The sequence below is a fragment of the Uranotaenia lowii genome, chromosome 2, assembly GCF_029784155.1.
Source record: "Uranotaenia lowii strain MFRU-FL chromosome 2, ASM2978415v1, whole genome shotgun sequence".
Classification (NCBI taxonomy): Eukaryota; Metazoa; Arthropoda; class Insecta; order Diptera; family Culicidae; genus Uranotaenia; species Uranotaenia lowii.
Window position 1 is genome coordinate 32,596,306 of NC_073692.1, and position 14,589 is coordinate 32,610,894.

At 38.7% G+C, this 14,589-nt stretch overlaps 1 protein-coding gene across 1 annotated transcript in view; it reads left to right on the plus strand.

Moving 5' to 3' along the window:
- Window positions 1-14,589, plus strand: part of LOC129747514 (uncharacterized) — a 103,343-nt gene that overhangs the window by 86,319 nt on the left and 2,435 nt on the right. Inside the window, exon 3 of the mRNA XM_055741771.1 lies at window positions 8,816-9,428. Coding sequence (XP_055597746.1) covers window positions 8,816-9,428 — 613 coding nt within the window. The remainder of the gene's footprint in view (window positions 1-8,815; window positions 9,429-14,589) is intronic.

The window sequence follows — 14,589 nt, forward strand, 5'->3', positions numbered from 1 at the left end:
GTCTCGGACGGATGTTTGAGCTAATTAGAGTTTGGAAAATAATTCATAAAAGAAAAAGCTAGATAAAATTCACTACAATGGATTCATGGAAATGGTATGAAAATAATAGAACAAACCTATTTTAAAAATGAAATGATTGAGCATTTGAACATAGCTATTCTGAGTCACGATACATAGATACTTTTGAGTATTTGATAGAAAGAGAGAAACAAATCTCTCTGGCTCATAGCCCCGAGAGTGTAAGGAATTTTCAATTCAATGGGATTCTGGTAACGACTTTTATCTCGAACGGATGTTTGAGCTAATTAGAGTTTGGAAAATAATTCATAAAAGAAAAAGCTAGATAAAATTCACTACAATGGCGCAGTTGAGCCTCCATGATAAGTGATTGGTGTAATCTAACAAACTTGATTTTTTCAGCATAACTTTGGGGCCGACTGAAAATCGGTTCTAAGATCTTCGGTTACTGAACGACATGGTTCCGGACTATCCGGAGAACCATAGAGACGCCATCATCTCAAGTTTTGAGCGACTTGGTTCCGGAAGATCCGGAGAACCAAAGTGAAGCGACTTGGTTCCGGACAATCCGGAGAACCATAGCTTTTTCTTGTTTCAAAGCTGTTTTTTTTTTGCTAAGAAATGGGAAAAAGTACAGAAAAGTTTAAAAAAAATTCGTTTACGTTCTAACTATGGAATAAAAATGTTTCCTAACGATTTTATGTATTCAATACATCGAAGCCAAAGTTTCACAAGAGTATCTCAATTTGAGTACCGGAACCCAAAACAGCAACTTCACGACGGTCTTCCTGCGAGATAGTGAACAACAAATTTCGGATGGAAATTTACAAAGACCCACACGCGACGAACAGGAACCAGCAATTAGAAACTTGGAACATAGAACTGCCGATCTCTAAATTTCATGGGCAGTACCCTCGTGTTCTTCAACGACTTGAAGAGCCGCCAATTCGACATCGTAGCTCTACAAGAGGAATGCAGGAGCGGCAGTGCTGGAAGTGCACTAGGGTACGTGCGTTCCGAGATGGTCATGCCATCTACCAGAGCTGCGGCAACACACACGAGCTTAGAACAGCTGTTATAAAGATGGGGAAGATGACGAAGCGCTGGAGAATCAAGTGCCGGTTCTTTAACATCAGCATCATCAACGTGCACAGCCCTCATCTTGGAAGTATAGGTTACGACAAAGAAGCATTATACACGCAGCTGGAGCTGGAACGTGCATTCGACCACTGCCCAAAACATGATATCAAGATAGTCATCGGGGATTTTAACGCTCAGGTCGGCCAGGAGGAGGAATTTAAACCGACAATTGGAAGGTTCAGCGCGCATCAGCTGACCTACGAAAATGTCCTCTGACTTCTCAGTTTTACCGTCTCCAAACTATTGGCCGCTTCCTACACAAGTACACTTGAATATCATCATACCAAACTCAATCAGAGATTGACCACATTTTGATAGACAGGCTACACTTTTCGGATATCATCGACGTCAGATCCTTTCGAGGCGCCAACATCGAGTTTTTCCATTATCTGGTGATGGTGGAGATTCACTCAAAACTTTTCGTATTGAACGAAACCAACGCCCGCCTCGGTTAAAATCGCACGAAGCAGCGCTGTCGGTGGAGGGCGAGCTTGACGTAGCCTCTCTCGCGGGCTGTTGGGGTACAATCTAGAAAGCCATCAACGGTGTTGCGGGGAACGTCATCGGGCATGTGGAACGAACACGACGGAACGACTGGTTCGACGAGGAGTGTAGGAGGGTGATGGACGAAGAGTATAGCGTTATAATGAAGTATTTGTGATAATTTAGTTTTGAGCGTGATTGTACTAATTCGAGCCAAAACTAACTGTTTCGAATTAAGAGTGTAAATTGTCAAACGTACCCGTGCAACCTCGTGCAACAAAACAAAAACAATGATCAACGTAAACAACAATCAACGAATCGACCACCAACACCAGCAGCAGAAATACATAATTTGTCAAGTTCGACTCGCCATTGCTGCTGAAATTCTTGCGGTCGGAAACCTGCCATTCGTTCGCGTCCCAGTACCGCTGTTAACAAAGGAGGCAGGAATTTAGGTTTATTAAAGGCTCTACTCGCTAAATTTGAAATACTCAGAGCCCGGCTACCTTTTACTCAGACGTCGCCACATGTATGAAGCAGCCGACGGCTGATCTTAATGAACTCAAATATCAGCGGAAAATTTACTCAGACGTCAGAAAATTCGGCACTCAGAGAACTCGAGTGCTTGAAGGCGACAACTGAGTAAATGATGATCAGTTTGTGCGAGGCGGTCGAATTTGGTTGTTTTCGTGCAGCAAAATAGAGGAAATTTACATGGTGAGTATTCATTTTAAAGGTTATTTCTAGCTATTAATCCGATATTATTTCTATTACAGGGTTCTGTGACGAAGGTGGTCCAAATACAATTGTCATAACTAAATCTATTATGGCATAATGGGTCCCGGCCCGGGAGACGAAACCAGACCGGCCAAAAAAAACAATTTCATTTTTTAAATAAATGTGTAAGCACAACATTTGGACTTTTTTTTATTCTTCAAATCAACAAATCCATCATTTGTCTGAAAAATAATATAGGTTTTAACTATTCTAGCATGGAAAAAGCGGCCAAAAACCGCTTCAGAATTCTTCGCGCATTCTGAGTAACCATGGCTCAGTTGTCGCGAAAAGGGCTGTTAGTCAGTTCTGAGTAAAAGCCGTTTAGTCAGAACTGAGTAGGTGCGGTTTTGGCGACAACTGAGTAGCTGAAAGTTAGCGAGTAAGGTGAGAACAATAAATTAACCTTGCTGAATCGGAAACAATCAGACGTTTCATCAACTCTTAGGCATCTGGAGACGAACCCAGCGAAAACGCAGACGGAGGACAGTGCCGAGCTCAAAGAAAAAAACAGTACAAAGAAAACAAAAGAAACTAACCGTACAGGAGGGACACTAGCAAAACCCTCACCTAAGCATTCATCACACCGACAGTGGATCCAGTATTGGGACAAACAACGACCCCTAGTGGGTGAGTGAGAAGTTTGTAGTACGGAAGAGAGATGTGCTATTGAGCGTTTAGATAAAAAAAATTTATAAACGTCGTTGGTGAACTGGCATCATGGCTGACTTCCGACCAAAACATATTGAGTCGTTTTATTTAAGCGTGCGCCACGAAATTTTCTGTTTTCAAATTCACATGAAATCAACGTTGCCACAAATTCATTTGAATCGTTTGTGTATCTCATTCTTGTCTGTAAGAGTGTAATGTATGTAGAGATAGTCAGGTGGATACAGATCTATGTGTGGCAACGTTGCATATAATACACTGTTATTTTTTCAAACACAACCTTTAAAATGTTCGGAAGTAAGTTCGGGATCGGAAGACCGGACTTCCGAAGTAAAATTTAGTGCTGGCGCTATAATAAGACATAGTCGTTTGTCGATAGGTCGTTGTTGGAGATCTGAGTGTCGTTTTTGGGAGCTGAGTCAGCCGATCGCTTTTCGGGACTCGATTTTCGCCATTTTGGGTTTGTGAGTTTCGTCTATGCGAAATTAAGCTGCGGACGTAGGGAAAGCCAGCCGGATCGAGCCAGAAGTCGTCGGAGGTGCTTCGGGCAGCTGCGGTACGCCCGTCGAAGCAGTGCAGCCAGGCAGGGATACGACTGTGATATTAAGCTATGATGCATCTGTGCCGTCCCAGATTCACCTGTGATACACTTGTGCCATCCAAGCTGTGATATGATTTTTGTGCGTTTTGATGTTGTGGTAGGAAAAACGGGCCCGTGAGTAGTTATTATGTATGCTAGCTTAAGTTTTTGAAATATCGTGTTAGTAAGTAATTAAAATAGCTACAAGATTTTAGTTTTGCGTGTTTGTGCGTCTAGAGGAGGATGAGATCGAGAAGCTGAAGCAGCTACATCGTTCCCAGGGTACACGAAATTTCTATAAGAAGCTCAACGCATCCCGCAAAGGCATCATGCTTCAAGTCGAAATGTGCCGGAATAACGACGGAGGCATCCTGACGGACAATCGTGAGGAGATCAAAAGGTGGAAGCAGGACTTCAATTAACACCTGAACGGCGCACATGCAGGAGACCAAGACGGTGGGGGAAGCTTCATCACCGGCGTAGCAAATGACGAAGTGGAGCCACTCCCAACGATGAGCGAATTTAAGAAAGCCATTCGCATGCTGAACAACAACTAGTATGCTGGCAAGGATGGCATCGCAGCCATCCTCGCAGACCCGAACAGGATGACCGATGGCCCACACCGGTTGATGGATCGGATCCGGGACACAGAACAGCTACCGGAGGAGTGGAAGGAGGTGTATAATATGCCCAAGAAGGGCGACAATTTTTAAAGAACTGGTTCAAATAAGCATTGGTTGCGCGCCCAGCAAATTACAGGCAATATAAACTGAAGAGCGAAGAAAAGCAGAAACCACGGCTTTCAGATCGAAAAATAGCCACGGTTAAAAAAAACCAAGGTTTGAAAAAGAGTCGTAACTCGCCGCTTAACTCTGGTTAATAAACTGAATGTATGGAGAGAGAAGTATGGAGAGCCGTTAGATTCGATCGAATGAACGCCCGCCAATCTCTGCTCAGTTCTTTCTCTCTGTCTGCCGTGGCTCTTTTTTGAATCACCTGGTTCTTTTGGTTCGCGAGAACGAACAAACGGCTTTTAGCTGTTCTTCGCCTCTCAGATTATGTTGCTCTGCATGTTTAGTGATGGGAGAGATGCCAAGAGCTACTCATTTAAACCAGCTCTATCGGAAAGAATGATCGAGCCATGGCTCGCTCTAACTACGGATCTTTGGTTCGAAGAAAGGAGGTTTTCCACTGCCACAACGGCCTATAACGGCTCATTTTCAAACCACGGTTCTTTTTTCAAGAGCCATGGTTCGTTCGATCCTTTTTGAAAAAAAGTGTGAGTGTTCGCGCATCACTATTATCTGCCACTATCTTAAAATCTAATATTTCGGCTTTCGCAGCACTTCAAAATGCTGAAAATCGTATAAAAACTTCCACAATATGAGTATTGGGTGTAAGGGCTAAAGGAGTAGATGTCGAATTTGCTGTAGATCACATGAAATTTTTATGAGATTTTTGATCATTTACAGCATCTAAGATCAGCGGAAGTCACCATCTTGGGTGGCGATAGATAGCAAAATTTGACTTCTACTCGTTTAGCGCTTTACCCCAATACCCATATTGAGCAGGAGCAGGAGCCGCCATCTTGGATTTAATGATGGAGTCATAAAGTGAAATTTGACCTCTTATAGTTTAGGCCTTCCACTCAATACTAATACTATAGGGGTTTCATGCGATTTTCAGTGATAAAAGTAGTTTGAAGCTAAGCGAAAGCTGTGCATTTCAAAATGGCGTCGAATAGCGAAATTCAACTTCTTCTAGTTTAGCCCTTTCACTAAATACCCATATTTTGTGGTTTTTATACGAATTTTAGTCATTAACAGCATTTCGAAGTTCAGCGCAAGCCTCTTGGATTTCAAGATGGCGTCAGATAGCAATCTTCGACTTCTACTCATTTAGCCCTTTCTCCCAATACCCATATTGTGGGAGTTTCGTGCGAGTTTTATTCATTTACAGCATTTCAAAGTTCAGCGAAAGCCACCATCTTGGATTCCAAGATGGCGTCAGATAGTGAAATTCACCATTTTCAATTTTAATCCTTTCACCAAATACCTATTAAGTGGGGATTTCATGCGATTTTATGTCCTTTAGAACATTTTAAAGTTACACCGAAGCTGCCATCTTGGATTTCAAGCTGACGCCAGACAACGCAATTCGACTTCAACTCATGGTATCATTTCACCGGACATTCACAAACAGTCCCTTATTTATATCATTTAAGAACAACTCAAAAATGAGGAACTCATTCTAAGCGTGTAAATGGTTGGCTTGCGAAAGAAACGTAAAATATAAGCTATTTTTATGGCTCTCATAAAACCTTTAAAAAACTTATTAGGAGCGTATCTGATCATAATAATGCTATTAAGCATTGAATTGACTGACGCTATGTTGGCTGCAAAATTTAAGGGCACAAAATGACGCCATATTGATGGATTCACAATGTCATGTATGAATTTGAAAATATTTTATCTGGCATATTTTAATCATTATGTCATGTTTTTCAATAATATTTATTGAAAAATGTTTTCCGCGAATTATTTTTAATTTTATTTTTTCCTTTAAAAAAAATAAATGATCGAAATTTTACAGAATCGAGATTTTATCGACGTCATGACGACGTTTCAGGAACAGAGCCAGATAGCTAGAGTTTAGCTTATTTATAAGAGTATTGGTGATGTATAGAAAACGCTTTAGTTCTTTATGAAGATTAATACTATAGCTCTAACGAAGTTGTGCTGGCCATAATAAAGCAAAAATTGTTACTTGGGGAGGAAATCTTTGCACTGTATCCTTCTTTAGTTATTCTCAGCGAAAATTATCATATAACAATAAGTTAAATTTGCCTCGAAAATGTGATAGCTCCCTAAAAATAAATTTACTGATCACAAATCTTCCGCTTGACAAACAAGCTAAATTTAGTATTCATAAAACCGATAAAACACATTCTCCCCGGTTATCCCTAATGACTGACTTCATTAATCACTGAAGCTGCTTTTTTGGTTGGCTCCAGCATCGATTAAAATTCATTCCGATAAAGTATCCTAAAGCATGCTGCCAATTTTCATGCAAATCAATCAGCAAAAAAAGGCTGGAATAATCCACGGTCATTCATAAATCCCGGAGCCGGTCCTTTACCTGATTTTTTATGTTCCTGCCACCAGCAATATTGAAGGATTATTAATTCAATTTCGAGGGGCCCAAGTCCATCGAATAGAAGTGGGTAAAACGGTTGGAAAATCGCTGTGGATTTACCGAAATAAAATTAGGCAGATTCTAAGATGGGTTTGTTGCTTTTTCCCCGGGATCGGGGAATTGGGTAATTGGTTGAAAAGTGGTTTATTTATTTTTCTTCCCTCCTTTTTCGTAGACAAAATACGTCCTTCGATTGGTATAACGGCACTTGTCTGGCTGTCCAAGCACAAATGGAAGCTGAAAGTGCACTCCAGGGCAGCTAAATTAGTAAAACAGTCGTGTCCCATCTGAATGTAGTCTCCGTATATGTCTAAAAATAGCATCGCCCCAAAACCGGAATATCATCGGGATAAAATGCGTTATCTTGCAGAAAATCGCGACCCAACATTTGGATGCCACCCACATGCTAGCAGGATTCGGGACATCCGACATTGTTATTGAGCAACCGAATGCTTTTTCGTTTCTCAAAGCCATTCCCGCTCCAGAAATTGACTTTTGTCGAGTTTGCTAAGCTGAAAGAGGGTGGGCCACCCTACTATTTACCCATATGGGATGGAAGGCAGAAAGACCGAAACCGGAAGTGGGTCACGAATGTAATTACCCTGTGTGGCCTGTGCAATTAACATCAATAAAACGGTGGAACTTGATAAGGCTACGGGGGTGTTTCACTATAACAATCCAACTCTATCCTGACGCTTTGCACGTAAAAGGATTTAAGAATGGGTTTCATTTGAAGGGAGCAATGAACGAGATTCATGATACATCAAGAAAGAAACAAGCCAAGAATGATAAACTACTCATTTATGAAGCAGACAGACCAGTTGAAAATATCAAACCTGTAATTAAAGTTAATTACGGCATTTAAAAGCAGCTAGTTTAAAGTAAATTCTTGCATCTAAAAGTCAGAGGTTAAACATATAAAAATCATGCTCTCCTCCCTTTCCAATTTGAAGAAAGAATACAGGTTTCACTTAACAAAATGACAAAAATGACAAAAATCACAAAAATGACAAAAATAACAAAAATGACAAAAATGACAAAAATGACAAAAATGACAAAAATGACAAAATTGACAAAAATGACAAAAATGACAAAAATGACAAAAATGACAAAAATGACAAAAATGACAAAAATGACAAAAATGACAAAAATGACAAAAATGACAAAAATGACAAAAATGACAAAAATGACAAAAATGACAAAAATGACAAAAATGACAAAAATGACAAAAATGACAAAAATGACAAAAATGACAAAAATGACAAAAATGACAAAAATGACAAAAATGACAAAAATGACAAAAATGACAAAAATGACAAAAATGACAAAAATGACAAAAATGACAAAAATGACAAAAATGACAAAAATGACAAAAATGACAAAAATGACAAAAATGACAAAAATGACAAAAATGACAAAAATGACAAAAATGACAAAAATGACAAAAATGACAAAAATGACAAAAATGACAAAAATGACAAAAATGACAAAAACGACAAAAATGACAAAAATGACAAAAACGACAAAAATGACAAAAATGACAAAAATGACAAAAATGACAAAAATGACAAAAATGACAAAAATGACAAAAATGACAAAAATGACAAAAATGACAAAAATGACAAAAATGACAAAAATGACAAAAATGACAAAAATGACAAAAATGACAAAAATGACAAAAATGACAAAAATGACAAAAATGACAAAAATAACAAAAATGACAAAAAATGACAAAAAATGACAAAAATGACAAAAATGGCAAAAGTGGCAAAAATGGCGAAATTTTAATTTAATGGGCATTCCTCCTAAATTCATTGACATCCATTTGCTAAAGCTATTTGGCACCTCGAAACCAGTCCTCCAAAAACATTCCTCGAGTCCAGTTCAATTTGAAACGTTCATCAGAGCCAATTAAAGAATTTTCACCATTCTCATTTTCCCCCACTTTCCCCACAGATTACGATCAGTTCCGGCCAACGAACGAGGGAAATGGAATGAATTTCCCATCCGCCGCCAGACAGCAACACAACGAAGACCTCGGCCTGGAACTGGAGGAGTTTGCCAATGAAATCGGCGACAATCCACTGTTTCAACAATCGGCACCAACACCCTCCTCCTCCTCCGCCTACCAGCAAGTGATCTCCCAGGCCATCCTCGGAGGCAACAATTTCCAGAATGTCGAAAGTTTCGATTTGATTCGAGAACGGCTGGAACGCATCAAGGAAGAGGAAGACATCGAAGTCAAATCGAACCTGTTGATGAGAATGCTGGAGGAACTCCCGGAAGGTCCGCTCCCGATTGTGTACATTGAGGATTCCAGTGGGGCGGCGTCGGCGTCGTCCATATCGTCGTCTTCAACTGATGGCGATGAGAGCAGCAACGAGGACAACGGCGAAGACGACAGCCACGATGATGAAGGGGCAAACAGCGAGGGAAAGAAAGCGACCACGGAGACTGAGGAAGGACAGCATTCTGAGGACAGTCAACAATTCAAAACTGGTGGGAGCAAACGCTCCGGGCGATACTACCGAAGATATCCCTGGAAGAGGCAGAATTCCAGAAGCAGACCGTAAGTCGATTGTTTCTATTTATGTTCCAGTTCTTTTTTTTCAGTTGAGATTGCATCATAGCTCAAAACGTCTCCATAACTCATTTGAAAATACAACGGAACTTCAATAGAAGCAGATGCTTTTTAACGTTCGAAAATTGTGTTAAAAAAATCTTAATTTTTGAACTTTTCAGTAAAAAGCATTTGTTTTTAAAAGCTCATGGTATTTATAAAAATACGAAAGAAGATGCATTGTTATGAGATTTTATTTTTCTACTGCATAGTATATTCAATAATGATGACTATGTCTGTATATTATATTATTTTAGTTTCTTATGTAGGTGCGTGTTCCTAATTTGGCATGTGTGCCTAATGTTAACATACCAAGTTTCTCAACTACAAAAAAAATTAATTCTGTATAGAATCTGCATAGAATCACCTGAACTTTGATTATAAATATGGTTTAGTTTTCTAACTACCAGAATTTTTAGTATAAATGGGATCGTTTCAAAGTATATCCGATAGTTGAGGAATTTTTCTTAAAAAATGATGAAAAATTTAAGTTGAATTTGACAACCGATTCTTTGAAGAAAAATTCAGCTTGTTTTTATCATCACTTTTGTAATTAGAATGTTGAAACCATTTTTTTAAGTGAAAACTAACATTTATTTTAATATGCCCATAATTAGGAACACTTTATTCAGTGTGTTCTTAATTATGGACATTGCCGAAGCGTTCCAAATTATATAAAAAATTTATTTGATCGTGATAAACTCGAAAAACCATTGCACTATCAACAAGATTGTTTGTTAGGTTTTCGGCTAAATAAGTTTAATAATCAGTTTAATAAACATCGGAACAGAAAACAATATTTTTCTGTTCTATCGGCTGGAACACTCATTGATGATTCCACATTGATGATTTAACACCCCCCCCCCCTACCCCCCCCCCTCTAACCCCCCCCCCCTACCCCCCCCCCCTCTAACCCCCCCCCCCCCCCCCCCCCCCCCCCCCCAAGAGCCAGCTCTAGGACCGCCCTGCATACGGCTCGCGAAAGGCTAGTTTGACATGCTTGTTTCTGACTGTGTTGCTGATTCGCACGCTCCTGTTTTTGAACTCAAAATTACAAAATTAAGTAGTTTTGGTGCAAAACAGCACTTCGGTGACAGCACTCAACTTTGAGTTCGACTGGGCAATCGCAAAACTAAGTTCTGATAGGCATACCCAATACTAACTTCGGCAGCCGAACTCGAATTTATTCTTTTTTTCGAGGGTTGCTTATTTTCAGGGAATTAAAGGATGATTAAAATTTGTTGTACCCGGATATTGCTGTTCCGGTACATTGCATTGCAATCACAGAGCGGTGGAAAGTTTTGACACTCCCGGTCAAAGAAAACTTCCGGATGTTACTTCCTACGGGAAGTAAACAACATCCGGAAGTTTCCGGAAATTCCAAGCCGCTCACCGTAGCATGACAATGACGGATAGAATTTTACGCTGACACGGTGAACATGCCTTCCATTATGTAGTTCCTTCATAGGCCGATGACATAGTGAGAGCGATGCGATGCGAATTGGCGAACGCGGCCAATGCGAACTCGAGCGGCGGAACAAATTGACATCTGCTTCGCCGCGTTGAGTATGTCAGGTTTAAGCGATTCGCAAAAATTTTCTTCAAATGTGGTTCGCCGGATTGAATCGCATTCGCCGGTTCGCATCGCATTGCACTCACTATGTCATCGGCCGTAGTCCTCCGGTAATTGTTCCGGAACGACAAAATTTTACGACGTGTTCGTTGGTTGCTGTTCCGGTTCGAACTGAACTCGCTAAGTGTTTTCAGTCCAACAAAGAGAGTTCGATTTTTAGTTCATAAGGTCGAGCTTAGCTTTGCTCCCTCGCCGAAGGAAAAAAAGGGATCAATTACGAGTTCGCAGTTCGAACTCCGTTTTGAACCATCGCAAGGAGAAAAAAGGGTACTTTTAAAAAAAAAAAAAACGAACACAAACACATACAGGATCTCAATGAAACTTGATGTTTCCTCGAAGAGATTCCCTTTTTCTTAATTCTAAGCGTACATCTTTCAAGGATATGATGGCTTGCATCTTACAATGCTAAAACCACCAAACCACAGAAAGTGTACTATGTGTGCCGTGACCGGGACTCGATCTCATACCCGCTGGCTTAGAAGACTGGAAGGCTATCCTCTAAGCCACGGGCTGCGGCATGCTCCTTTTTGGGTCCGTCCGTTCCATCACATTCTTTAGCAGTTGTTTTTCGAATGAGGATTAAGAAGCTAAATTTTTTATCTTGTAACTCGACACGTATCTCAAAATTAAAAAAAAAAATTCAATAAGAACGAACTTGTTAAAAATGGATAAAAATATTACGAGCAAAGAAATCTTCATCTCAGAGTTGGTTCTAAAAAATTCTTTCCATGTCGTTTATTTCCAAATCGCTCCTTTTCGAGAACTGTTGAATAGCGGCACTTCAAACGTTCTTTCTCCGGGTAGATCTTCCAAGTTGCTGCAGGTTGACTCTTACAATTTTTCCGAAAAACTAAAAATTAATGAAGTTTAAATGATGAAAATGTTACAAAATGTATTAGCGATTCAAGAATTCACTTTTCTTACCATATTCTCCAACCCCAATTGACTAAATATTTTATTTAACTGCGATATTTTCAAAAATTGTCATGTGTTTTGGAAAACTACTACTTGTTTTGACACTTGAGAACCTAACATCATCATTTTGATCGCAGGGCCCTCTGAGAGTCGTGTTGAACTGCAAATTGCCAATTAGAACGACTTCTACATGAAGCAAAAATTGTTGACATTCGCGCGAGTCATCGCCTACTCCCATCATAAAAAAGTTTGTAATGAAAACATAAGGTTTCAATGTTTTTCAAAGCCTCAAAAGAGTAGCGAATCGATTTTACTTTCAATTGAGTCATATGATAATTCTGCTGTGAGGTAAAATCCCTTTAAAATAAATAAACAAACAAACATAATTCTGCTGTGTTTTTGTCTGATTTTGCTAACTGACATTTCAGTTAAAACGTGTTTTAGTGGCACAAAAATAAACAAGTTTTGGTAAATACGAAACAGCCGAAGAATTTCATTACAGACCTTCAAATTTGAAGATGATTTACCGAGATTTGAAGAATCGATTTACCAATGATCGTTTATTTTTCACCGAAAAAATTACCGATCAGTTTGACGATTTACACATGTTAGGATTTCGGTAAAAAAAATTACCGAACTCGGTAATTATCGTTTACTGTGTAAGATCTACACGCAGCGAAAAGATTTTTTATTTCAAAGGAAAGTGCAGCGAAAACCAAAGAAAATTTCCTTACATTTTGGGATAAATAAATTTTTTTTTGTTTCAAATGCATTTTCGTTTGTTTCTAAGCATTTTTCTTTTGAAAAATCTTTGATTAAAAATATTGATACTTTGAAACAAAAAACAGTTTCTTATGATTCAAAGTTGCTTTCTTTTGCCACAAGGTAATTTAATTTAGATTTAAAAGCATTTATTCATTGAACCATTTTCTATTTATTCCAATTGGAAGCATTATTTTCTGTTGTTTTGAAATTCCTATTAGGAATTTCAAATAATAAAAAGAAAGGATTTCAAATTTAAAATTTATTTTTATTACTTTGATTTATCGGCCTAGCGGTGAAAAGTGATGTCCTTTTTAGTAGGGACATCTAAAGATTATGAAATTTTTTTATATAGATGGATAGAAGGTTAGAAGAAATGAAAGATGGTGAAAATGAGCGGGTAGAATTTGTCTAGAAGCATTACCATCACATACCAAATTTTTGTTCCTCACGAGCCTACTACTATGAAGTGGTAGATACAGATAGAGTTGCATCTACCACCACACATTAGTAGGCTTAGCGTGGTCCGCCCCACAAGCGAGAACTTGTAGTGCGGACGAACAAAAAGATGATATGTGATCGCTCACGACATCACAGCATCGGTGGTTGGTCACTATCAGACTATCGACCGTACCGTTTCGCATGCAAACCCCGCATGTAACGAATGCGAAGATAACAAACTGAGAAGACTTAAACATCGATAGATGCGTTTCTGAGTTAAAGGGAGCTTATCTGAGCGATCACATATCATCTTTTTGTTCGTCCGCACTACAAGTTCTCGCTTGTGGGGCGGACCACGCTAAGCCTACTAATGTGTGGTGGTAGATGCAACTCTATCTGTATCTACCACTTCATAGTAGTAGGCTCGTGAGGAACAAAAATTTGGTATGTGATGGTAATGCTTCTAGACAAATTCTACCCGCTCATTTTCACCATCTTTCATTTCTTCTAACCTTCTATCCATCTATATAAAAAAATTTCATAATCTTTAGATGTCCCTACTAAAAAGGACATCACTTTTCACCGCTAGGCCGATAAATCAAAGTAACAAACAAAAATTACGGTGGTTAATCTCTTCATAAAATTTATTTTTATTCACAAATAAATGAAACACTGGGTCACACTGGTTCACTTTAATCGAATCATCCGGTTCAAATTTTCGTGGACCTGATCGCTGGATTGGAGCGGTGTCACCTCGGTTGAGGCATCCAGGGACTTGGAAAACCATCTATCGGCCGTGGTCCTGTAAAATTTCAAGCACTTATTGAAAATCTTAAATATTCTTTCTTTAATTGACATAAACTTACCATACTTTATCCTGAATCCTCCTAACTAAGCTAACTCTGATCCACATTTTCACACGACCAGCCAAACCGATTTTTCGTTTTAAATTCTTCTTACTCAATGCAAAAAACCTCCTAAGTTTAAAGTTTTTATTTTAAGAAATTATTCCTTTGCTTTGAATACATTTTTCTTTGGTTGAAAGAAAATTTACTTTGTTTCCAAATAAATATGCAATTGAACAAATGTCTTTTGAATCAAAGAATTTGTTTAAAATCAAAGTCCAAAATTATTCGATTCAAAAAATTAATTCTTTCTTTCAAAAATTATTTATTTGAAACAAAACCATAATTCATTGATTCAAAGAAAACAAAACAAGAATCGAAAAAAATGAATTTTTTGAATCAAAGTCAGTTTTGTTTTGTTTCAAAATCCAAGCTTTCTCTGCGTGTAGGCAATGATTGTTTATGAATCTTATCAAAATGTTGAAAAAAAAAATACTTTTTCAAGATCTTTTGA